At 39.5% G+C, this 27,893-nt stretch overlaps 2 protein-coding genes across 2 annotated transcripts; one reads left to right on the top strand and one right to left on the bottom strand.

Moving 5' to 3' along the window:
- The first annotated feature begins 272 nt into the window (after positions 1-272).
- LOC135733749 (uncharacterized) lies at positions 273-4,678 on the top strand. The gene is made up of 8 exons (XM_065252539.2): positions 273-309; positions 403-891; positions 1,062-1,151; positions 1,322-1,411; positions 1,583-1,645; positions 1,837-1,901; positions 2,650-2,696; positions 4,615-4,678. Exons 1-8 carry the CDS (start codon positions 273-275, stop codon positions 4,661-4,663), a joined length of 930 nt encoding a protein of 309 aa, XP_065108611.1. The 3' UTR covers positions 4,664-4,678.
- A 3,390-nt stretch (positions 4,679-8,068) lies between these two features.
- Positions 8,069-13,227, bottom strand: LOC135733750 (uncharacterized). Its single transcript, XM_065252540.2, has 13 exons — positions 13,182-13,227; positions 12,679-13,050; positions 12,444-12,545; positions 11,756-11,988; positions 11,209-11,387; positions 11,016-11,109; positions 10,569-10,913; positions 10,364-10,481; positions 9,845-9,936; positions 9,395-9,509; positions 8,804-9,076; positions 8,496-8,669; positions 8,069-8,410 (listed from the first exon to the last, which is right to left on the bottom strand). The coding sequence occupies exons 1-13, from the start codon at positions 13,213-13,215 to the stop codon at positions 8,220-8,222; spliced, it is 2,322 nt and encodes a 773-aa protein (XP_065108612.2). The 5' UTR covers positions 13,216-13,227; the 3' UTR covers positions 8,069-8,219.
- Positions 13,228-27,893: the final 14,666 nt, after the last annotated feature.

A 27,893-nucleotide genomic window follows, 5' to 3' on the forward strand; every position in this document is an offset into this window, starting at 1 on the left:
CTTAACACTTATTGAAAGCTTTAACAAATATTTTTTTGCCAGATTAGGTCTTTAAATAGTAGATGGACTGCCATATATCTACTAATGTAGCAACATTATTTATTGGAAATGTGTTAATTAAGTTTGTTTCATTTCAGGTCCAAAAACTTTTTGCCTTGGGCTATATGCCCATATTATTTATCAGCCAGAGGCACAAGGGCACAGGCAAGTTGATGGCAGATGTAATCACGCATCTGCCACCAACGCAAAACAACACACGCTTTTTAACAAGCATGAAGAAGGCATATGACTTCCTGATCAAAATGAATTGTAAGATAAGTTTTATTTGTAGTTCATTAGTGTTTGTTGTTGATTTCTTTGACAATGGGTACTGAATTTATATTTTTGCTAACTTCACAACAGATGTGCCTCAGCCCCAGCAAGACCAGCCCCAGCAAGACCAGCCCCAGCAAGACCAGTCCCAGCAAGACCAGCCCCTCCAGCAAGACCAGCCCCTCCAGCAAGACCAGCCCCAGCAAGACCAGCCCCTCCAGCAAGACCAGTCCCAGCAAGACCAGCCCCTCCAGCAAGACCAGCCCCTCCAGCAAGACCAGCCCCAGCAAGACCAGTCCCAGCAAGACCAGCTCATACTCCTAGACCAGCTCCAGCAAGATCAGCCCCTCCACATTGACCAGCCCCAGCAATACCAGCCCCTCCACATAGACCAGCCCCAGCAAGACCCTCCCCTCCACCTAGTCCAGCCCCAGAAAGACCAGCCCCTGCCCCTAGACCAGCTATTCCCACAAGACCAGCCTACCCCAGCAGACCAACAAATAATTACAATAGAATTATTTACGGTCGACTCTCAGGCTCAGCAGTATGTGGAGCCTCTACCACCCAGGAAAAGACAAAGTAAGTAAACTTGCATTGCACCACATCTGTAAATTTGTCCTATGTCTTTTGCAATCAGTGCACAATATAAAACAAGTTACACATGGTGAATTTTACCTTTTTTAATTAATTAAGCCGCTCCTCCAAGATACTGAATATACAATTCCCAACCTTTTTCCTTCCACCTTAAGCCCCACTATCCACCCCGGGGCTACCATCCACCCTAGGCCAAAACAGACGAGCCCCACCATCCATCCAACCTCAACTAAAGAAAAGACAAAGTAAGTTATCTTGCATTGCACCACATCTGTAAATTTGTTCTATGTCTTTTGCAATCAGTGCACAATATAAAACAAGTTACACATGGTGAATTTTACCTTTTTTAATTAATTAAGCCACTCCTCCAAGATACTGAATATACAATTCCCAACCTTTTTCCTTCCACCTTAAGCCCCACTATCCACCCCAGGCCTACCACCCACCCTAGGCCAAGACAGACGAGCCCCACTATCTATCCAACCTCAACTAAAGAAAAGACAAAGTAAGTAATCTTGTCTTGCACCCCATCCATAAATTGGTCACATGGTTTTGTAATCTTTGTATTAATATAAAATAGGTTAACCAATGTGAATTTTACCCCCTTCTATTAATTAAGCCACTTCCCCAAGATACTGAATATATAATTCTTAATTTTTTCCCCTTGCTCCCCAAGCCACAGGTACAGGAGCCACACAAGCCCCACCCTCTACCCTGGCCAAAAAGAAGAAAACAAAAAGCAAGTAGACATTTTTGCACCCCATGTGTATATTAGCATACAGCGATTGAACAAAACTCAGGGTGTATTCACACTTGGTCTCTTTTTACCCCCAAAGTAAACTAAGAACACTGACTCATATATGAACACCTCAAGCAAACTGCGATCCATTTGAAGTGAACTAAACTTGTTTTTTGTCTTTGTCATTTAAGGTTGCAAATGCAGTCGACAGACAATTTATCCGTATGATAAAATATTGGAAAGACGGATGAATGAGGTAAGATGTAGAACCATATTTTTCATTTGGCTGTCTAATTATCCCATCAGTCAATCCAAATGTGACAAAACAGTAACACTGAGCAGTAGTTATCAAACTTTTTCAACTATCGAGCCTCTCACAAGTGCTACCCCTTACGAAAAAGAAGTATACTTCAAGTTCATTTTATGAAGTATACTTAACTAATGAAAACAATGTAAAAAAAAAACAATGTAAGAAATGTATTTAATAGGCTACTCGATCCAAACCGTTAACAAAACTAAAAGCCAAGTATACTTTAAATACTTAATTATACTTTTAAGCTTATCTCGATCAAAAGATAGAGTACAAGTAAAGGCCAAATATAATTTGACTTTTCTGTCAGTTTAAGTCAAGTACACTTAAGTGTAATAAATTGTATTTTTAAGAAATACATAAAGTATATTTTTGAGAATTTAAAAATGTAGACAAATAGTATATTTTCTTATTGTTTTTAATTAAGTATACTCATAGAAAATTTTAATTAACATATTTTTCATAAGGGACATATTGTAAATACTAAACAAAACTATAATGCAAATGGAATGCGACAACAGATTATCATTTTTATTGAGCTTACAAAAAATACATAAGTACTGTGTGTGTGTGTGTGTGTGTGTGTGTGTGTGTGTGTGTGTGTGTGTGTGTGTGTGTGTGTGTGTGTGTGTGTGTGTGTGTGTGTGTGTGTGTGTGTGTGTGTGTGTGTGTGTGTGTGTGTGTGTTTCTGCAGGGGAAGGCAGCAGAGGTCAAAGTACGCTGGCTACCTTGTTCTTCCTGGTAAGTGATGGCTGATGTAATTTAATCCATGGCTACACAGAGTTTTAGGGGTGGTTTCCCAGAGAGGGATTAGACTAGTCCTAGACTAAACTAAATGTACTGCACTGACATATCTTAAAATACATCAGTGCCTTTTCTTTTGCCTCAGAATTCACAAAAAGTAATGTTTTTGTAAGGCATGTATGTTAAAACTAGTTATATTTCCTAAGGCCTAGTCCTGGCATAAGATAATCCCTGTTAGAGAAACCACCCTATAGTGTTTTTAAAACCGGGGCCTCATTTATAAAATGCTGCATAAAACCATACTACATTTGATTTTCTGATCATTTATCAAAAATTTGTACATGTGATTCAAATCTATAAATCACAAATGAACTTGAACTTGTGCGCAGCCGAGCAGTTTCAGATCTCTGCCTTTAAACAATGCCTAATTAATAATGTCATAGACATATAAAAGAGTGCTTGTCAATGTTTAAAGGAATAGTCTACCCTTTTGCCATATTAAACTATGTTATTACCTCAACTTAGACGAATTAATACATATCTATCTTTTTTCAATGCGTGCACTGTACAGTGCGTCGTGAATGTGTTAGCATTTAGCCTAGACCCATTCATTCCTATGGTACTAAACAGGGAAGCCACCAAACACTTCTGTGTTTTCCCTATTTAAAGACTGTTACATGAGGAGTTATACCAGTAAGTATGGTGCCACAAAATAAAACTTTTTTTGGTACCATAGGAATGAATGGGGCTAGGCTAAATGCTAACACATTCACAACGCGCTGTACAGTGCATGCATTGAAAAAAGATAGGTATGTATTAATTCGTCTAGGTTGAGGTATTAACATAGTTTAATATGGCAAAAGGGTAGACTATTCCTTTAAATCCTTTACGAGCAGCAAGAATGGTTTTTATTTCCAAAAACCTGCAGCAATCAGATTAGCAAAAGTGTGTATGTCTGCTCAGAACCTGATGTGGCGCTAAGCACTTTTTCACGTCAAAAACAGTTTTTATAAATATGGACTTTGCCGTGGATTTTGCGTACGCACACTTCACGATCAAATCTGTGCATACCCACGCTTTATAAATCAGGCCCCTGGTCCCTTTCAGCCTTCAAAGTGAACTTTGAAGTGAAAGAAGGACTGATAATTGTTTTGGGCACCAGGAACTATCTGAGCATACTCGGATCACTTTTAAAGTGAACATAACTGAGACCTTATGAGAACATGTGCACACCAGCCTTCAAGTAGTCACCTGGCTCAAGTTGGGCCATATGACATTTGTAGCAAATACATTCTAACCTGTTAGCCCTATACATTATGCTAATTTTATTTTGTTTATTTGGGTTATTTTATACAGCGTTTACCAAACAGCAGTTATTTTTACAAAGTGAAACCTCCCAAATGTAGTCCAATTAAAATGGCTTGTGAGGTGGACTGAACCAAAAACAACTTGTCTCTTTCTGTTCACATTATGAGTTCACTTAAAGATGATGCAGATCACTTTCTAGTCCACTTCAGCTCTGATTAGATCTTAAGTCCAATTAATAGTTACATGTAGATTTGACACAGAGGCTGACATAGAGGCCTTTAACCACATCATTTCTGTGCCCATCCCGTTGTGGTAAGTATTTGCATAGCGACACAGTTAACCTGGTGCAGAACTTCAAAGAGTTGACTGTAGGGATGACTACAGAAGTTTTCACTTGGAACAAAATGACTGCTGCTTGACAAACTCCATATAAAATAAACTAGAAGAAATTATTCAACAGAAAAAGGGTAAACAAAAAATTAATTTTTCAGCTTCGGATGACATATCTTCAAATTTGACCCATAAGATTAGTTGTGAGCTGTAGGCTGTACTGTATATGCTATGTGTAGGATGACTTGTTTACTTATATATTGTTAACTATTTACAGTGGCAGAGTCTGGGAGGACACCTGGGAGCCGGCCAGCAAATTCGCCTGATGACCAATACTGTTGTACTATTTGTTTGTATATATTTGTCGATAATTAAATTCACAATTTTTACATTTTATGATTTGTCTGCCAATCATTGACTTCACTGAATACTTAAGGTGTCATGACTTTTGTGTGTATTTGATGGGAATAGTGAGATAGCGGAAAGTTGCAAGTAGTGACTGTCAAGCCAATCACCTTTATTTATATAGCTCTTTTTACAATTCAGATTGTATCAAAGCAGCTTTACAGTGATAACATGAATATAGAAAGACACTTTATTAGAAAATTACATCCTCGTCCACCTTAAGGCAGATTAGCAAGCCAAAGGCCAAGGCAACCAGAACAATTACCAAATTGGCTTTATACTAACTGATCATGAAAATTGTTGTCAGTATTGTTGGTAATTTTGGAGCAAATTAAATGGGCTGCCATCCCTGGTGACAGATGCCTCCCGCACCAGGATGTATTACTGAAAGACTGCATCCTCTTTTTTACCTCTGATCGCTAGCACACAACACTGTTTTTGTTATCATGGTTGTCTATTTAGAATAATTATGAGAGTTCTTAAGACATTTCAAACATTCCCAATGAAGAGAAGAGGCACATTTATCCATTTTCATTAATGGTACATGGGTCAGCAATTATTTTTCGGGTCAGGAAAGAACTATGACAAAAAATGGAAGTGAATTGAAATCACACAGTGTCTGAAGTGCCACTCATGCCATTTTTTCATATCATACAAAGACAGATTGTCAAATTTTACAAATAATTTCCTCAGCCTCTGTGTCAACAATCAACATGCAATATGTGCATGACATAAGTTGATCGGAGATCAGAAAGACCAGAGACATGAGCCTTGTAAATCATTAAAGCTAAGAACAATTCCAGCTTGGTAATCAAAATAAAAATCTAATGTTTTCTTGTCATAAAACCAGCAAGAGAGGTATTTTTCCCTCACAATAAGGAACATGGGAGGACACTGAGGACATCAATCTGGTCACCCTAGAATGACTTAACTGTGGGCGGTTTATTAAGGCCTGTGACAGTGGTAGGAAATCTAAGGCCTAATGTCTTCATGATCAAAGGCCTTTGATCTTAATTGTCAGGAAAATGTAGCATTATTCATGAAATACACTCAGGCCCTACTTATTCTAACCCTAACTTTAAACTATAGGCCTAACTTAAACCTACCTCAATTAAAAATGTAAATAATGTTGCTTAAGGCTGCAGCGGTTGTGCAGTAGTTTCATGATAAAATGCATATAGGGTTGTTTGCAGGTTGAAAGATGAGCAATAAACTGTGGCTTTGATGTGTTTCAGCCTGGTTACATATCATTTTGTTTATGTTGGTTTTGATTGTAATCATATATCGGATATATGATAAAATAAAATGTTAAGTCTTATGTGTGAAGCATTTGAAGGCAAATTTCCCTCTGGGGACAATAAAGGAGGCTATCACCTGCAAAGTGGTCTTCATAATATGTAAGTTGCCGTAGGACTATAGCAAGCACATCATTGGAAAGGTCTCAACCTCGACTGTAACATATGTCAGTCTGAAGAGGATACATTACTCATGATTTGAATTATTGACCTCTGCTCTGAACCTTGAACCCAGTAGGCCTACATTTTTGATGGCTTGTCATTTAGCAACAGAAGGTCCTACACACATAGGACCACCTGTTATAGAAAGCTCTGGACCTTAGCTGTCATGCAGATATGGTCTCTAAGTCTCAGGTATACAATGATAATGAAATGAAAACAATCAAAATGATATCTGTAACTCACAACTATGATTTTTTTATGTCTTAATTGTGCAAATCTATTTCTATGCATTGATGCATAATACAAGGATGGTTAGATAAAGGATCAGGGATGGATGAATGTGTGAATATCTATAGGTAGATATATTAGACAGAATTTTATTTTATTATTTGTGTCTAAACACAACAAACCCTCTGTTTGTTACAATGAACCCCACCTATGGGTAACGTTTGCACTCCACTCACTTTCAGTGTAATTGTATGATAGCGGTAGGTCCCATAGACAAACTTTAAGCGTTTATTCATAGCAGAGATGTGTGTGTGTTGATTGTGTAAAAAATGATTCATCTAACTTAAACATTTTTTGAATGATAGAGCCAAAGTCAAAAAGCTTTAGGTTGTGCCCCACTCTCCCTTATATCCGAAATTCTACACTACCAACTTATGAGAAATACCACTATTTTTTTAAACAACAACTTCCACTAGAGACACACAATAGAACACAGTTAGAAAGCTAGTGTTACTTTTAGTTCTTCTGGGCAGGGTGGGTGGACTTGTTCCTTTGTTTTTCTGCTTTCTACTGTAAATGGGCTTCAACTACACTAATAAAGGTCAAAACTGAGCAAAGTGATGTTGCTGGTGATTAAATATGTAAATTGAAGCTTTACTGGTGTTAAAGACCACCTGACCTGCATTGCAGGATATGGGATTCGCATGTGACCCGCTCAACCCACATTGTAGTGTTCTGTCTTACACCATACTGTAATGTAATAATTAGAACGATAAATAAAATAATAAATCATAATAATAAATAAATCTTGATATGAAGTATTATAGTTTTAATTTTTAGTATCTAGGAGATGGAGGAACTGTCATGATGAAATGTCTTCTTTCCCCCATACAGACACTGTACTTAAGACGACACACCACATTTTAGGCATTTATTAGCTGATACAAAAACAAAAATAACACGCATAGCTCAGACACATAACAAAAATCACAAATGTAAAAAGTAAACAGCATGTCTAGTTTTTACAAAGGCCTGGTAGGGACTGACCCTGTGATACATGATACTGGGCAGCTACTGAGTGATTTGCAGTGGTGGTTGTGCAAAAATAAACAGTGCAGGGATTTAATCAGTGCAAAGCTGTGCATGTTTAATATATGACTATGGAAAAAATAGCATAATGGCATAATAGGGTTGCTTAACAAAAAACATGCAAAGAAGATAAAAAAAATAGAACATCAGAAATTTCCACCTTTAGTATATAGACAGAATTTTATTGTATTATTTGTGTTTAAACACAATATATATTGTGATTTTTATATATAAGATTTATATATATATATATATATGTGTGTGTGTGTGTTTAAATATACATAATATTTACACACATCACAAACTCATATATTATGCAAAAAATTATTTTTATTTTGTATGAGATTAATCTAGATGAATCTATGCCCAGCCCTAATATATATATATATATATTAGGGCTGGGCATAGATTCATCTAGATTAATCTCATACAAAATAAAAATAATTTTTTGCATAATATATATATATATATATATATTATATGATTATATAAAGATTATATAATCTTTTTTTTTATATATATATAAAAAAAGATTATACAAACCAACAGGGGTCAATGTTGAAACCACAGTCCAAAATGTTTAGAGGGGCTAATGTAGCATATAAGACAGTCAAATGAATGGTGGAGACAATAAACAAAGTGATGTGATGGTTCTTCTTAATGCTGCCTCCCCAGCACACAACAGCATAAAAAGGACTCATGATTAATCTTGCTCAGAGTCACTACTGGTATGATATTCCTCAGAGTCACTATCAAAGTTCATTTCAGTTTCAGTCAGAACTTGAACATAGCATTTCTTTGCATGCTTTGCCAGGCTGTTGCTTGCTTGCCTTTTCTTCATCATCAAGCTCTGTAGACCTTGGATACCATCTTCAAGCAGGCCCCAAGTCTCACCTTACATGTAAAAACACATTGAGCCTTTATTAATTAGAAACATTGAGAAATATTGTATTGCATGCCAAGTATAACAGATATATACCTGATGTCACATTAGAAAGCTGGGATGACATCTGCTTCAGGGTGTCTGCATGGGTGCAAAGAGACTTCCAATGCTTCTTCATCTCTGCGATAAGAATCCCCTTCTCCTCCTCAAGTCTCCTTACCGCCATCACAATGTCAAACGCCTTCCTTTTTGTCCTTAGATCTACAGAGTCTGTAATACATAGATGAAACATAAGTCAGTTTAAGATTAGTATTTAAAAGTTTTTCTGGGTTTACAATCGAGGGATGCCAGATTTTGTCCTACTATGTGACTATTTCACATAGTCAACGGAATTGTGTACATACCACAGTGTGTAAGCTGCCATGGCCAAACAATCTCGTCCGATAGAATGGTGTCCATAGTCAGTTTTTCTGCATTAGGAACCAATGTGTTATACATTTCTACTACAGAATTTAAGATTTTTTTTTCCTCCCTGATCTTTCGGCGGATTCGGGCACGTCCTTTACATCCGTCACTATCCTTATAAAGACGCTGGGACCTCCTCTTAACACTTGCCACCAGCTCCTCAATTCGGCTGGCAACAGCGGCAACATCAGCATCATTTGGGGATGTTGTTGCTGAGTAGAAGAAATGAAGAAATAAGAAATATGCTTCTTGATTTCCAGGAAAAAATATTATTTCTGGTGAATGAGCAAAATAAAGCCTCAACAATCTTTTCATATTTCTCGGTAACTGAGAGACTACACTTGTAGGTACGGTTTAGTATAGTTAGGTTAGTTAGGTTCTTTATTGTCCCAAAGGGATAATCTTTCATCATCAGCCATCAGAGTATGTGCTCTTTGACTATAATTACAATGAGCCTCTTTGAAACTGCAGCCAAGATAAGTCAGAAGTGATACATCAAGCACCATATCAAACAGTATAAAATATCCTACCTTCTGCCCACTCATTGATATCAATGATCCACTTCTCCAGTTGATTGTCCGAGATGTCCATTTCTGTTTTCATGGCCTCCAGGTTATGCATCTGGCATTGCAGGGCTATTGTGGCCTTCAAACATAAATGACAATGAGGGAAATGCCTACCACTTTGACTATTGTTGATAAGGATTGTGAAGTACCTTCACTATTAGAAAACCACATACAACAATACTTTAATATATAGTATATTCGTATATACATATACTATCAATATGTGATATGAACATTTAATATTTTATATCAAGACACTAAAAAATACAATTTACACTATACATGCAACCGTTTGTATATTTCATATATATTAAAGAATATCTGGGCAAGTGTTCTCTATGTATTTGTGATATATGCCACTTTATTTTACAATATCGCTATGCATTTTTCATAAGGAAAAACTGGTGTCTTTACCTTCCGGTATCGGCGGGCAAGGGTAGAAGCCAAGTTGTCAAATTTTTGTTGGTTCCAGCGCATGGCCATGATCATCAGCATGTCTATGCGTCCTGCAAAAATAAAAAATATGAGATTATCACCCTTCTTTCTGTAGCAGTAGGAGAAGAAACTGTGCAGACTTAAATCACAACCTTTTCAGAGATAATAACTTACAGTACAGTACTATGGTACTAATCTAACTAATAAGTTGTGTTATATTTGATAACTGTCCCATGAAAGGGTTAGATAAATAGCACAAGATAGTGAAGAAATAGCATGAAACAGTGGTGCAAGACAGTATTTAAATGGCATAGAGCACTATGGCAGGACAGTAGGCGAATGGTACTATGATGTGACTTTTTTATATCGCACTGCACAGCCCTTCCTTATTATCCTCACGTTAAATAAAATAGGATGATGGTTTTTAATAAAAAGAGTCAGCAAATATGAAAGTTGCTCACCCATGTCATCAGGATCTAAATTTACTGGTTACCTTACCTGCTTTTGACATGTGCTTTGTCGTAACAGCAATCCTTGAGAGGAAGGCGTTGCACTGCTCCACCTCTTCCCCAAGAGTCGAACCAGCCCCCTCCTGATATGCTCCACTCCATTTTACCTTTAAAAAACAAAACCAAAATGGCAACTATCTTATGCAGGATTTCAGGGAAAGTATGAAGATTCATGGACAATCATTTTTTCTTACCTCACATTTGAAATCATGAGCTTTTGCATGAAAAACAGAAAGAAACGGCCTCATGGTGAGGAGATCCTGAAGCTCAGGGCATTTCTCTGTCACTCTCTGGAGGTAAGGCCAGTACTTGCATGCCACATCCATTGCAAAAAATGTAACTGGCTTACAGGCCATTTGCTTTTGGAGGTACAGGGGGTAGGCAAAAATCTCCCCCCTGAACATATTGAGGGCACGAAGGAGAACTCCATGACGACACACAGCAAGTTCCAGGCCCTCCTCGTCTGTTTTTCCTGAGGACTTCTGAGACATTTCACGGGCGGCTGACCATTGCCCTCCACAGACACCTCTTCCAGAGACCTAAAACATGGAAAATGGTTAACAGTCCAAACTTGTTCAAACAAAGTCCTCTGTAGGACGTGGTGTTTTATTGGTAAATATAGTGAAGTTGAACAAGTTTACATGACTGGTTGAGGTACGGACATAGTCCACGAATCTTGCGACGTCGTCATCATTCGCGATGAACACACCATCAAAGATGGCTTTTTCCTCCGATCTAAATAAAAAAGATGCAAATTATCTTTAAATATTCATGTGATTTTCAATTCACAGCAGTTACTTTCAAAGTAATGAACTGTCAATGCACGCACAGTACCTTGCTGCACTCTTGAATCTGTAGTGCTTACGGTTTCCATCGACGGATACTGCAAGCATGTCTGGGCTGCACGCTGGGCACTCAAAGTGGTCCTCCTGGCATAATTTGTTCACTTCGAATAGGACAGCTTCCCACTCCAAGAAGCTTTTCCGGAAGCTGTCTGCTGTGATGTTTCCACTCTGTTTCAAAGAAGAGTTCAGTAAAAGAAAAGAAAACAGTAAAATTGAACAAATTAAACAATATACTACACTGAAGTAAAATGTTCTAAATGGATACATTTTGGGATGTTTGTACTAACTTCAAAACCACTCCTTAGAATACATATCAAAGGATATAAACAAAGTGTAGATTACACTCATACACTATACACTGGGTTTTTTTTTTAGATCTTCAGAATTACCTGTTTTTTTTTTCAGAAATGCCTAATGAGAGAACATGCGTTTATGGTTGTTTATAAATGATCTAAATTTAACTTTTTTCCTAAACAGTGCAAATGTCCTCATAGTATTATTTATGGAGTTACACAGTTAATACCACAAATACTTACACGGCCAAAGCGAAGAGTGCGTTGATCCAGCATTCTAAGAAATGCTTGGCTGGACATCCCTGGTGCCGCCATCTTCAGCTGTTCAAAAGAAAAAAGGACATCTGTTCTGTACACAGTAGAAAAGTGAGAAGTGGCAGGCCAGTAGTCATTGCGGATCAGGTCATCCACTCCAGGACTCCAAGTGGCTTCACATGCTTTGCATCTAATCTGAGGCAATCTGAGATCATATCGCCCTGGGAAAAGAAGAAAATATATACACAAAGTTAATTCTGACAGACCAAACTGTGTCATTCTGACAACTGATATGGGAACCTTTGACTAAGGATGGATCAGGAGGACACTTCTACAAACATTTAGTAATTCACTCTATTGGAAGTAACTTTTTTCTGAGGCAAATTAACTATCCCAATTTAAACAAAGGATAATTGCTTTTCTCCACATAGGTGAGCCCAGCCAATCGAATCAACACACAACCTATTGACACCTCTGGATTTCCAGCAACATTTATTGCACAATGTAACATGTATAAATGTAACATATTCATGATTTGATATGTGCATTATTGTGACGAAAAGTGAGAGGGAGTGTATATTCCGTACAAGGTGTTATCAGCAAACAGCTGCGGGTGAAATTCTGCTGACACTTCTACAGAAATGACCCCCACCCAAACCCATAAAGTTCTTCTTACCATTCATTGTAACCACAACTATGGACTGTCCTGCAATGACACTGGACAATTCTCGTAGACAACCGCATATTGTCTCTGGCATCTCCAAAGGTACAAGACGCTCTTGAAAAAACACACGGATAAGAATTAAAGAATAACATTTATTTACTGCCAATTATTTTAAACAAGATATCCTTGACGGCTTCATCGACCTATCAGTTTTTCAGTCAAGTGTAAAAATGTGACTGCCACTTACCACACTGGGTTAGAACCTTCTCCACAACACAGGTTGTGGGAGGCAATGGGTAAAAAAATGCGTGTGTCATCGAATCCCTGTTGTGGAACACTTGTTCTCGGTGGACCCTGACATCACACTGGCCACAGAGGAATGGGTGTGGTCGACAATCACAACAACGGATAACGGCTGGGCCATTTCCACAATGTTGGCAGATCCGAGTTGCCGCATGTTGTCCAGCCACAATGATGTTGACCAGTCGGGGTCTCTCTTTCTCCCACCATCCTGATATGAGGCTCTTTCGGGTCAACCAGTCTGTTGAGGCTTGAAGAGCCGTTTCATCCTCATGTATGTCCTCAAACAGTGAGCTTTGAAGCTCTTGAAGGAAGGACTCTGTTAAAACAATGCAAAATATTTAAAAACAGTAGTTTATTATGACAAAGGAGAATAGCCTTGAACAATGGGCATTTTATAATAAATTAACATACTGTTTTGAAACAGTGAAATCAAAGTAAATAACACACCTGATGCAGTAATGGGAGGAAGGTCACTGGTCATTTCCTCACTCGTTTCCGGAGCCCTGATGTGAGAGACACCAGTCTTTCGACGCTGGCTGTGACTGGAACCTGCTTTACCAAAAAAGTGGTTGCTTTTACACTCAATGAAACAAACTTTACCTGATGCTACGCATAGGTACGTAATAATAACCTCAGATATGTTTTAATTCAAACCCATGACTTGTGATCATGTTGTATTCCATTTCAAGATGCAAAACTACATCTGGAGTCTACATTTTAATTAAAAATAATGTACAAAGAACAATTCCCGCACACTATCTGCTTGCTGAAAAAAATGTATTTAATGAAAGTTGCGTTGCAACGTTTCGATCAACTAATCTTCATCAGGCAAATCAGTTGCCTGATGAAGATCAGTTGATCGAAACGTTGCAACGCAACTTTCATTAAATACATTTTTTTCAGCAAGCAGATAGTGTGCGGGAATTGTTCTTTGTATATTTTGAGACTTTTTGTCGTCTTATCCTACGCACCTACCTATTGACTTCAGGTGTGCGACGCTAATTTGTTTAATTAACAATAATGTAAAAAAAATCTTACCTGGTTGTGGGATGCGGGATGATCTGGGCCTGCCGTAAATAATGTTTCCATCACTGTCCCTCTTAATCCATCTAACATCTTGCTTGCTGTTTGATGTCCGGCTGGTGGATGGATTACTGGTGGATGGTTCTGCATCCTGGTCCATGCTAATAAGCTGCTGGAGGTGAGCTTGATGTTCAGCCTGATCGACAAGGTCACTCATCTCCTTCAGGAGATGGTCCATCTCAGGATCTGACATGGCAACCACCACTCAGATGATAAGGGAGAGAGAGAGGGAGAGAGAGAGAGAGAGAGAGAGAGAGAGAGAGAGAGAGAGGGAGGGAGAGGGATGGATGGATGGATGGAGAAAGAGATGGATGGAGAGAGAGAGAGAGAGCGAGAGAGAGAGAGGGGGAATAACAAGAAATAACAAGACAATAAACAATACAAATAAGACAAACAAGACAAATGTGGCTCTTAAAAGTGCCTTTTTTTCTATGTAAAGAAGATCAGGTGCTATTTTTTAAGGACAGGGATTAAGGAACCTGCAGAGAAAGAGAAGAACAAATCAAAAAAGAAAAGATTACCAAACTACATATTACATTATGAATAACTAACGTTACTAAGCTAAGACGTTAAGTAAATGCTGCTCTTGTTCATTCATGCAATCACAATATCATAAATGAATGATTTTAAAAACAAGTCATTTTCTGAGCAAGGGTTCGTGATATTTGGAACACACCCTGGTTCTGCCTTAAATCAATTGGTAAAACAAGCAGGAATAACATGATCAGGGTAACGTTACTTGTATAAACTTTGCCTTGCCAGACTTCTGTTATATCTATATCTAAGCATTTACACGACCAAAATTAACATTATGAGTTTATGTTTACAATAAAATTGTCTTTTAAATAAACTCGCACTTTTATTAATTTTGGACGTGTAACATTAAATGCTTATTAATTTATCTTGCTTATTAGACTGTTATAACTTGCGACTTACCGTGGTGGAATCGCGCAGGGCAATGGTTTCTGCTATGGTCGCACACAGTGACGTGTTGCACAAAATTGCGCCAAAATATCAATCACAATTAAAAAGCACGGTCTTAATATTTTTTATTCTTGCTCAAAATTTTTAAGTGGTCAGCATAAATGTCTTAGTGAATGAAACACGGGTATTATATGTAGCAATTATATTTAAGCATCACTTCCCAGAATGCATCGATCTCTTTGCCAAAGGATATGTCCATATAAAGCAATACACATTTCTGCAGTAGGCTATTTAATTGATCACAACTTTCTATAAAAAGTTCTATAAAAGTAGGCTATTTTGTCGCGAAAAAGCAAAGTTGCTCACTATCCAACATAAAGCAATATATATATAGCATATATATATATATATATATATATATATATATATATATATATATATATATATATATATATATATATATATATATATATATATATATATATATATATTCAAGTCATATTGGAAGAAAAACTTTGTTTATGTTACGAACCTGATTTGCAGTCAGATATTATATTTATTATATATTATTTAATATATTATATTTATTAAATATATAGGACGTATAAATAATATATATTTATATATTATTAAATATATAATATATATAATATAAAATATTATATATATAAATAATATATATAATATTTATTATTATATATAGGACGACCCCTCTACGTTGTCAAGCGACGAATGGGGGCACCCTCAACGTCGGCTTATAGACGTGAGGGGGAAATGACCAAACGGCAGTATATGTGATGGAATTAAAATATCCTACCTTAATTAAGGCATGTTTAAAATATACAGCAAATATACAGTTCTGTGAACATGTAAATTTTAGTGTGTATATATATTAATCTAGATTAATCTCATACAAAATAAAAGTTATAATATATGAGTTTGTGATGTGTGTAAATATCGTATATTTAAACACACACATACATATACATTTAATAAATGTTTTATTTAAATATAGTTTTTAATTAATATATAATTAAGAATATATAAAAATATAAATAAATATATATAAACATGTAAATGTTTCAATGTGTGTGTATTTATATATACATAATAATTACACACAGCACAAACTCATATGTTATGCAAAAAATGTAATCTATGCCCAGTTCTAATATATATATATATTGATAAAGAGAGAAAAAAGTCATGATACCGATTCAGACAAGGGTTTCTGGCTGCCCCACAAAAAATGTATGGTCACCGCACCAATAATGATTGGAACAGTATGCGCCGCACGCTACTGCAAAATACACATTTGAAGCATAAAATCAATCGGCTAAAACCATACTTTTCAAGCGCAAGCAAACCGCTAGATGATCAAAATCCAAAGATGAGGGATTTGCTTTCAAATATCGGACGATCCCAAGACGCTGTCAAGCGACGAATAGGGTGTACCCTCAACGTCGGCTTATAGACGTGAGGGGGAATGACCGACATAGCCTGGTACTGAAAATAATAAAATATCCTACCTTAATTAAACATACAGCAAATATACAGTCCTGTAAACATGTGATTTTAATGTAGACCAAAAATATATAAAAAGAGAGAAAAAAGTCGTGATGCGCTTCAGACAAGGGTTTCTGCCCCACGAAAATGTAGTGACCGCACCAATGAATGTAACAGCCGCACGCTACTGCAAAATACACATTTGAACCATAAAATCAATCGCCTAAAACATACTTTGCAGCGCAGGCATTCGTCAAAATCCAAAGATGAGGGATTTGGATTCGGACGACCCTTCTACGTTGTCAAGCGACGAATTGGGGGGTACCCTCAACGTCAGCTTATAGACGTGAGGGGGAATGACCAACAGTAGCCTGTACGTGATCGAAAATAATAAAATATCCTACGTTAATTAAGGCATGCAGCAAATACAGCCCTGTAAACATGTCATTTTATTGTAGACCAAATATATAAAAAAGAGAGAGAAAAGTCGTGATACACCGATTTAGACAAGGGTTTCCGTCCCACGAAAATGTTTGGTCACCTCACCAATAATGATTGTAACCGTATATGCGCCGCACGCTTGCGCAAAATGCACATTTGCAGCATAAAATCAATCGCCTAAAACCATATTGCGCAGGCAAACCGATAAACCCATTTCGTCAAAATTCAAAGATGAGGGGTTTGCATTCAAATCTATAGGACGACCCTCTACGTTTTCAAGCGACGAATAGGGGGTACCCTCAACGTCGGCTATGAACGTGAGGGGGTCATGACCAAACGGCAGTATGTGACGAATAGGGTGTGAGACTGTGTTGGTTTTGTGTGGAAGTGAAGGAAATCCAATTGCAATCGATATTTGCCAGTCCAAACCTAAAGGTTTTTATCATTGAGCTTTTCAGCGCCACCTTTACTTGTTGGTTTGTTCAACAGGCAAACTTCCTGATTTCAGATCAGTTTATTTAATATCTAACTGCATTTAAAAGGAAGTGTTGATCATCAGCTTTTACTGATCTACACTCTTAGAACGAATGTGTTAAAAAACACATTAAAGTTGATTCTGGGACAACACATTAAATGTGTTTTCCCGGAATCCACCCATCTTGGGGTTATTATTGTAACAACACATTTTGTGTTACTTTTAACACAACTTTTGTTATATTTTAACACAAAAAAGTCATTTCAGGGAGGTATCTTGAAAACCCCTTCCACAAACCCAGCCACTCCCCCCAGGAGAATAAAAGAAATAAGGACAAGAATATAACATTTAGCCAAAGAACATGACTTTACTTGTATACCGATATGGTATTAAATAACATGAACTAACCATAAGCAGTACATTTGTTACTGTATTTGTTCATTTTTGTTAACATCAGTAAAAAAATACAGCTGTCCATAGTTTGTTCATGTTAGTTCACAGTGCATTAACTAATGTTAACAATATTTGAATAATGTATTAGTAAATATTTAAATGAACATTAACAAAGATTAAAAAAATGCTTTAGAAGTGCAATTCATTAGTTCATGTTAACTAATGTAGTAAACTTATGTTAACAAATTAACCTTATTGTGGTGTTACTCAATTATTTGTTAATTATTTTAAAATAAGTAGATCAATTTTTACTGTTCTTATTTATATTCCATTGCAACTTTAAACAGGTCTAAGGAGTTTGTTGTTTTTATGTCCTTGGCACCTAAGTTAGCCGGTGTTCTGACTATCTGTGTCACGTTATGGTTAACACAAAACTTAAGGAGAACCCAAACGCAGGAAATGTATAAAAATAAACTATAGATTTATTAACAGAACAGAAACACCCACGTGGGGGTAAAACAGAGCATAAACTAAACATTGTGATGGAACACAAAATGCAGGAACTAATAAACACAAGTACAGTAACAGATCTCAATAACACGGAGCACATGAACACTGAGATACGACAACGAACGCGCACACGACAGAGAACAAGAGGGCATTATAAAGACACCACATCAATGGGGAACAGGAGAACATAATTCATTACGTAAGACACGAGTACGTAAGGGAGCAGGGTAAAAGTGACGAGACACTGGGAACACGAGACACAAATACATAATGTGAAAAACACGTGTTCCCACACAGACCACAATGCTGCCATGACCTTGCCCTCAGAACATAGACCTGAACCTATACTAAGGTCTGGCAAGATCATGACAGCGACAAGACACTGGGAACATGTGGAAGCCACACACACAATATGACTCCACATGTCCCCCACACAGAACATAATACTGTCATGGTCCTGTCAGATGTACTCAGACCTCAATCTAGCACAGAAGGTCTGACAAGACCATGACAATCTGTGCTACCTCCTCAGATTGTGCTACTGGTAGTTCATGTTGTCACAATAGTCTGACAAAATGTGCTTCTTTCTCAGAATGAGCTACCATTAACACAGATTAAAAATCAGAATGTGCTTCCAGACTAAATAAAAGGCTTGTAACGCAGGTAGCGCATCCTGTCAGCACGTCATACCCATCAGAATGTGCTTCCAGACTAAATAAAAGGCTTGTAACGCAGGTAGCGCATCATGTCAGCACGTCATACCCATCAGAATGTGCTTCCAGACTAAATAAAAGGCTTGTAACGCAGGTAGCGCATCATGTCAGCACGTCATACCCATCAGAATGTGCTTCCAGACTAAATAAAAGGCTTGTAACGCAGGTAGCGCATCATGTCAGCACGTCATACCCATCAGAATGTGCTTCCAGACTAAATAAAAGGCTTGTAACGCAGGTAGCGCATCCTGTCAGCACGTCATACCCATCAGAATGTGCTTCCAGACTAAATAAAAGGCTTGTAACGCAGGTAGCGCATCCTGTCAGCACGTCATACCCATCAGAATGTGCTTCCAGACTAAATAAAAGGCTTGTAACGCAGGTAGCGCATCATGTCAGCACGTCATACCCATCAGAATGTGCTTCCAGACTAAATAAAAGGCTTGTAACGCAGGTAGCGCATCCTGTCAGCACGTCATACCCATCAGAATGTGCTTCCAGACTAAATAAAAGGCTTGTAACGCAGGTAGCGCATCCTGTCAGCACGTCATACCCATCAGAATGTGCTTCCAGACTAAATAAAAGGCTTGTAACGCAGGTAGCGCATCATGTCAGCACGTCATACCCATCAGAATGTGCTTCCAGACTAAATAAAAGGCTTGTAACGCAGGTAGCGCATCATGTCAGCACGTCATACCCATCAGATTGTGCTTCCAGACTAAATAAAAGGCTTGTAACGCAGGTAGCGCATCATGTCAGCACGTCATACCCATCAGAATGTGCTTCCAGACTAAATAAAAGGCTTGTAACGCAGGTAGCGCATCATGTCAGCACGTCATACCCATCAGAATGTGCTTCCAGACTAAATAAAAGGCTTGTAACGCAGGTAGCGCATCCTGTCAGCACGTCATACCCATCAGAATGTGCTTCCAGACTAAATAAAAGGCTTGTAACGCAGGTAGCGCATCCTGTCAGCACGTCATACCCATCAGAATGTGCTTCCAGACTAAATAAAAGGCTTGTAACGCAGGTAGCGCATCATGTCAGCACGTCATACCCATCAGAATGTGCTTCCAGACTAAATAAAAGGCTTGTAACGCAGGTAGCGCATCCTGTCAGCACGTCATACCCATCAGAATGTGCTTCCAGACTAAATAAAAGGCTTGTAACGCAGGTAGCGCATCCTGTCAGCACGTCATACCCATCAGAATGTGCTTCCAGACTAAATAAAAGGCTTGTAACGCAGGTAGCGCATCATGTCAGCACGTCATACCCATCAGAATGTGCTTCCAGACTAAATAAAAGGCTTGTAACGCAGGTAGCGCATCCTGTCAGCACGTCATACCCATCAGAATGTGCTTCCAGACTAAATAAAAGGCTTGTAACGCAGGTAGCGCATCATGTCAGCACGTCATACCCATCAGAATGTGCTTCCAGACTAAATAAAAGGCTTGTAACGCAGGTAGCGCATCCTGTCAGCACGTCATACCCATCAGAATGTGCTTCCAGACTAAATAAAAGGCTTGTAACGCAGGTAGCGCATCCTGTCAGCACGTCATACCCATCAGAATGTGCTTCCAGACTAAATAAAAGGCTTGTAACGCAGGTAGCGCATCATGTCAGCACGTCATACCCATCAGAATGTGCTTCCAGACTAAATAAAAGGCTTGTAACGCAGGTAGCGCATCATGTCAGCACGTCATACCCATCAGATTGTGCTTCCAGACTAAATAAAAGGCTTGTAACGCAGGTAGCGCATCATGTCAGCACGTCATACCCATCAGAATGTGCTTCCAGACTAAATAAAAGGCTTGTAACGCAGGTAGCGCATCATGTCAGCACGTCATACCCATCAGAATGTGCTTCCAGACTAAATAAAAGGCTTGTAACGCAGGTAGCGCATCCTGTCAGCACGTCATACCCATCAGAATGTGCTTCCAGACTAAATAAAAGGCTTGTAACGCAGGTAGCGCATCCTGTCAGCACGTCATACCCATCAGAATGTGCTTCCAGACTAAATAAAAGGCTTGTAACGCAGGTAGCGCATCATGTCAGCACGTCATACCCATCAGAATGTGCTTCCAGACTAAATAAAAGGCTTGTAACGCAGGTAGCGCATCCTGTCAGCACGTCATACCCATCAGAATGTGCTTCCAGACTAAATAAAAGGCTTGTAACGCAGGTAGCGCATCCTGTCAGCACGTCATACCCATCAGAATGTGCTTCCAGACTAAATAAAAGGCTTGTAACGCAGGTAGCGCATCATGTCAGCACGTCATACCCATCAGAATGTGCTTCCAGACTAAATAAAAGGCTTGTAACGCAGGTAGCGCATCATGTCAGCACGTCATACCCATCAGAATGTGCTTCCAGACTAAATAAAAGGCTTGTAACGCAGGTAGCGCATCATGTCAGCACGTCATACCCATCAGATTGTGCTTCCAGACTAAATAAAAGGCTTGTAACGCAGGTAGCGCATCATGTCAGCACGTCATACCCATCAGAATGTGCTTCCAGACTAAATAAAAGGCTTGTAACGCAGGTAGCGCATCCTGTCAGCACGTCATACCCATCAGAATGTGCTTCCAGACTAAATAAAAGGCTTGTAACGCAGGTAGCGCATCCTGTCAGCACGTCATACCCATCAGAATGTGCTTCCAGACTAAATAAAAGGCTTGTAACGCAGGTAGCGCATCATGTCAGCACGTCATACCCATCAGAATGTGCTTCCAGACTAAATAAAAGGCTTGTAACGCAGGTAGCGCATCCTGTCAGCACGTCATACCCATCAGAATGTGCTTCCAGACTAAATAAAAGGCTTGTAACGCAGGTAGCGCATCATGTCAGCACGTCATACCCATCGGAATGTGCTTCCAGACTAAATAAAAGGCTTGTAACGCAGGTAGCGCATCCTGTCAGCACGTCATACCCATCGGAATGTGCTTCCAGACTAAATAAAAGGCTTGTAACGCAGGTAGCGCATCCTGTCAGCACGTCATACCCATCAGAATGTGCTTCCAGACTAAATAAAAGGCTTGTAACGCAGGTAGCGCATCATGTCAGCACGTCATACCCATCAGAATGTGCTTCCAGACTAAATAAAAGGCTTGTAACGCAGGTAGCGCATCATGTCAGCACGTCATACCCATCAGAATGTGCTTCCAGACTAAATAAAAGGCTTGTAACGCAGGTAGCGCATCATGTCAGCACGTCATACCCATCAGATTGTGCTTCCAGACTAAATAAAAGGCTTGTAACGCAGGTAGCGCATCATGTCAGCACGTCATACCCATCAGAATGTGCTTCCAGACTAAATAAAAGGCTTGTAACGCAGGTAGCGCATCCTGTCAGCACGTCATACCCATCAGAATGTGCTTCCAGACTAAATAAAAGGCTTGTAACGCAGGTAGCGCATCCTGTCAGCACGTCATACCCATCAGAATGTGCTTCCAGACTAAATAAAAGGCTTGTAACGCAGGTAGCGCATCATGTCAGCACGTCATACCCATCAGAATGTGCTTCCAGACTAAATAAAAGGCTTGTAACGCAGGTAGCGCATCCTGTCAGCACGTCATACCCATCAGAATGTGCTTCCAGACTAAATAAAAGGCTTGTAACGCAGGTAGCGCATCCTGTCAGCACGTCATACCCATCAGAATGTGCTTCCAGACTAAATAAAAGGCTTGTAACGCAGGTAGCGCATCCTGTCAGCACGTCATACCCATCAGAATGTGCTTCCAGACTAAATAAAAGGCTTGTAACGCAGGTAGCGCATCATGTCAGCACGTCATACCCATCAGAATGTGCTTCCAGACTAAATAAAAGGCTTGTAACGCAGGTAGCGCATCATGTCAGCACGTCATACCCATCAGATTGTGCTTCCAGACTAAATAAAAGGCTTGTAACGCAGGTAGCGCATCATGTCAGCACGTCATACCCATCAGAATGTGCTTCCAGACTAAATAAAAGGCTTGTAACGCAGGTAGCGCATCATGTCAGCACGTCATACCCATCAGAATGTGCTTCCAGACTAAATAAAAGGCTTGTAACGCAGGTAGCGCATCATGTCAGCACGTCATACCCATCAGAATGTGCTTCCAGACTAAATAAAAGGCTTGTAACGCAGGTAGCGCATCATGTCAGCACGTCATACCCATCAGAATGTGCTTCCAGACTAAATAAAAGGCTTGTAACGCAGGTAGCGCATCATGTCAGCACGTCATACCCATCAGAATGTGCTTCCAGACTAAATAAAAGGCTTGTAACGCAGGTAGCGCATCATGTCAGCACGTCATACCCATCAGAATGTGCTTCCAGACTAAATAAAAGGCTTGTAACGCAGGTAGCGCATCCTGTCAGCACGTCATACCCATCAGAATGTGCTTCCAGACTAAATAAAAGGCTTGTAACGCAGGTAGCGCATCCTGTCAGCACGTCATACCCATCAGAATGTGCTTCCAGACTAAATAAAAGGCTTGTAACGCAGGTAGCGCATCCTGTCAGCACGTCATACCCATCAGAATGTGCTTCCAGACTAAATAAAAGGCTTGTAACGCAGGTAGCGCATCCTGTCAGCACGTCATACCCATCAGAATGTGCTTCCAGACTAAATAAAAGGCTTGTAACGCAGGTAGCGCATCCTGTCAGCACGTCATACCCATCAGAATGTGCTTCCAGACTAAATAAAAGGCTTGTAACGCAGGTAGCGCATCATGTCAGCACGTCATACCCATCAGAATGTGCTTCCAGACTAAATAAAAGGCTTGTAACGCAGGTAGCGCATCATGTCAGCACGTCATACCCATCAGATTGTGCTTCCAGACTAAATAAAAGGCTTGTAACGCAGGTAGCGCATCATGTCAGCACGTCATACCCATCAGAATGTGCTTCCAGACTAAATAAAAGGCTTGTAACGCAGGTAGCGCATCATGTCAGCACGTCATACCCATCAGAATGTGCTTCCAGACTAAATAAAAGGCTTGTAACGCAGGTAGCGCATCCTGTCAGCACGTCATACCCATCAGAATGTGCTTCCAGACTAAATAAAAGGCTTGTAACGCAGGTAGCGCATCCTGTCAGCACGTCATACCCATCAGAATGTGCTTCCAGACTAAATAAAAGGCTTGTAACGCAGGTAGCGCATCATGTCAGCACGTCATACCCATCAGAATGTGCTTCCAGACTAAATAAAAGGCTTGTAACGCAGGTAGCGCATCCTGTCAGCACGTCATACCCATCAGAATGTGCTTCCAGACTAAATAAAAGGCTTGTAACGCAGGTAGCGCATCCTGTCAGCACGTCATACCCATCAGAATGTGCTTCCAGACTAAATAAAAGGCTTGTAACGCAGGTAGCGCATCCTGTCAGCACGTCATACCCATCAGAATGTGCTTCCAGACTAAATAAAAGGCTTGTAACGCAGGTAGCGCATCATGTCAGCACGTCATACCCATCAGAATGTGCTTCCAGACTAAATAAAAGGCTTGTAACGCAGGTAGCGCATCATGTCAGCACGTCATACCCATCAGAATGTGCTTCCAGACTAAATAAAAGGCTTGTAACGCAGGTAGCGCATCATGTCAGCACGTCATACCCATCAGATTGTGCTTCCAGACTAAATAAAAGGCTTGTAACGCAGGTAGCGCATCATGTCAGCACGTCATACCCATCAGAATGTGCTTCCAGACTAAATAAAAGGCTTGTAACGCAGGTAGCGCATCATGTCAGCACGTCATACCCATCAGAATGTGCTTCCAGACTAAATAAAAGGCTTGTAACGCAGGTAGCGCATCCTGTCAGCACGTCATACCCATCAGAATGTGCTTCCAGACTAAATAAAAGGCTTGTAACGCAGGTAGCGCATCCTGTCAGCACGTCATACCCATCAGAATGTGCTTCCAGACTAAATAAAAGGCTTGTAACGCAGGTAGCGCATCATGTCAGCACGTCATACCCATCAGAATGTGCTTCCAGACTAAATAAAAGGCTTGTAACGCAGGTAGCGCATCATGTCAGCACGTCATACCCATCAGAATGTGCTTCCAGACTAAATAAAAGGCTTGTAACGCAGGTAGCGCATCCTGTCAGCACGTCATACCCATCAGAATGTGCTTCCAGACTAAATAAAAGGCTTGTAACGCAGGTAGCGCATCATGTCAGCACGTCATACCCATCAGAATGTGCTTCCAGACTAAATAAAAGGCTTGTAACGCAGGTAGCGCATCATGTCAGCACGTCATACCCATCAGAATGTGCTTCCAGACTAAATAAAAGGCTTGAAACGCAGGTAGCGCATCCTGAAACACAAACATCCGAAAATTCTCAGGGCAGCCGCATATGTCGAAATTTCAGTCAAAACCGTTCTATTTCACCATAAACAATCTGAAACAGGGCTTTAAGTGTAAAATACCGAACTTGTCCTTTAAGACTTTTTGATTATATCCATAAGCTTTCTGACTCCTGACTTACAGCAATGCAACTACCACGTTTAAGGCCCAGAAAGGCGGTAAAGACATTAAGATAGTCCAAGTGCCTGCAGTGGTAAATTCTTGATTTCATAAAGCAAGAAAACATACTCTCTTTGAGGAAAAAACAAAAAGACTTCATGCCACATTTTATTCTCTAATGTGTCAGTCTCTGATCTAAGTTCATGAGAGCATCAAAGTCCATGCGTGACAACGTCACACGTGTTTAAATTGACTGACAGAGCCACATTGGTCCTGGCATGAGTACCCGATAGACACATACATGGTGAATGAAGTAGGTGACTTTTTCCCTGTAAAAAGTATTCTCTTTTCTTCACTTCGGCATGGATTATTTTAACAATGTAATTAGTAACTTTCTGGGCCAGAAAGCTTTTGGATTTCATCAAAAATATCTTATTTTGTGTTCTAAAGATGGATGATGGGTGTGGCATGAATCGAGGGTGAGAAAATTAATGACAACATTTTCATTATGGAGTGAACTATCCCTTTAAGGTTATCTATAAATTAGTGTGAATTAAAACAATAACAATGAGAGAATTCTGTAGAAGATATATACATTCATAATATACAGTCTCTTATGCCGAGTTCAGACTGCACGATTTTAGCCCTGATTTTGACTCGCCGACAGGTTTTGCGAAATCGCCGACAAATGCCCGAAATCACAGGCAAATCCATGCTCGTGCACGCGAGTGACAATCACACAGTGTGAATTATAAAAGACGCGTTCTGAGAGGATCGCCGACGAGTCGCCGACACACGTGAGATATTTGGCATGCTAAATATCTGGACCTGTCGGCGATTCAAAATTATGCCGTGTGAAATGTGTTTTGACTGACAATAACATCGGCGATGACCTACAGCCAATGAGAGAGCAAGATACAGGGCAGCTGGAAGTTCGGGGAGGAGTCTCATAATCTTTATTTCTTCTTCTTTCTGCTGCAAATGAGCACACATGCAATTTGTATGGCAAGCTTCTTGCGAGCTACCATTTTTAATAATAATCCCAGTCTCACGTGAGAGCTCAGGTATTGCACGCGTGACCTCGTTTTGTTGAATTCGCGTCACTTCTCCCGTGCGTTTGGTTGTGAGACGTAGTTTGTGGACCGGGACAAAGTTATCGCCGATTCTTCTTACGGTACAGTCATGCAATATGAAAACCCCTGTCGTCAATCCATCATGCAGTCTGAAACAGCAACGACTGAACGCTACCCCAGATAATCACGCAGTGTGAAACCACAGGTGACCCGACTAGTTTGAAAATCATGCAGTCTGAATTCGGCATTACTGTCACAAATACAAATCAACAATTTTAATGACATCATTTTGCATGTCAGGTTCTTTCAGATGTCCTGTCCAATCAAATAGTCTTTAGACTCTAAACCAGGGGCATGTTCAAGTTTAAACCGATGCGGTGGGTGCGCAATGTTTTGCTACGGTTTCCGGGTTAAACGTCACGTAAAAAATTGCTGTAATTTTGCAACTAGCTGCCAGTAACTTACTGTAGATTTTACATTTATGTTATTTACTGGCAATATTTTGTTCAAAGTTAAATGAACATGAAACATTTTCAGACTTTATCTTCTACAGTAAGTTACTGGCAACCAGCTGCAAAATTACAGCAATTTTTTTACAGTGTAGATATATTTTATTTTTCCATATGCTTTTATATGCTTTTATAACACCGTTTTATTCAACTACAGTAGCACTACTGCTGTTGTTTTACAGCAGTCTACCGCAAAACATACAGTAAATCACTATAAATTAAATATTAATACCCATAATGCAATGCATATTACAGTAATGAACTGGAAAAGAAAATGATGATATTTTACTGGGCATTTTGTGGTAAGTAACTGTAGAAATTACAGATAAGTTGAACAGTGTGGAGCACCCAAGCACTTTGAAAAGGAGGAAAGTGACGCGGTCAGGTTTTCAGCATGGTTTTAGACAAGATATGTGAAGCAAATCTGAAGCAATTGAGCATATGTGCTTGGCAATTTCGACGGGTGCTCGAGCTGAGCTGAGGAGCACCTATGGAATCGGCGCCTGTATTCGTGTTTATTTGTAGCACTTCCATCCATGACACAACACACAGTTCAATTGAGGAACCTTATTGGGGTTATAATGTTTCCAGCCTTGCTGAAAACGTTTTCTAATGGTGTACTGGTAGTGCAGATTGATACTTTTTTTTACAAACTTGCTTGACCAAGAGAGTAGGGCTGTAATGATTAATCGCGTGTCCCATTAAAAACGATTCTGAATCGCAAGGCTGTGTTTCATGCACAGCTTGTGCGTGTACTACGGCATTTGGTCAGAAGGAAGTCCTTATCAATCTAAAATCATTATGAGTATGATTCGTTTCTAATGTGCATATAACACTCCTCACACAAAATCATTCAAAATATTCTTTATTATCATGAAAATACCTGTGTTTGTAATGCTACTTCTTCTGTGGTACAAAAAAAAATTCTGCACGAGAAGGCTTCCTGGCTTTAGGATATGCCGGGATTTCACAGTAATTCATTAAAATTCAGTCATTGAGAAAACGCACATTACACGATTAAACGTTACAGCCCTACAAGAGAAAATATCTTGCCTTATTGTTCCGCACCCCAAGGGTATTCACTGA

The sequence above is a fragment of the Paramisgurnus dabryanus genome, chromosome 3 (genome assembly GCF_030506205.2).
Source record: "Paramisgurnus dabryanus chromosome 3, PD_genome_1.1, whole genome shotgun sequence".
In the NCBI taxonomy this organism is placed as follows: domain Eukaryota; kingdom Metazoa; phylum Chordata; class Actinopteri; order Cypriniformes; family Cobitidae; genus Paramisgurnus; species Paramisgurnus dabryanus.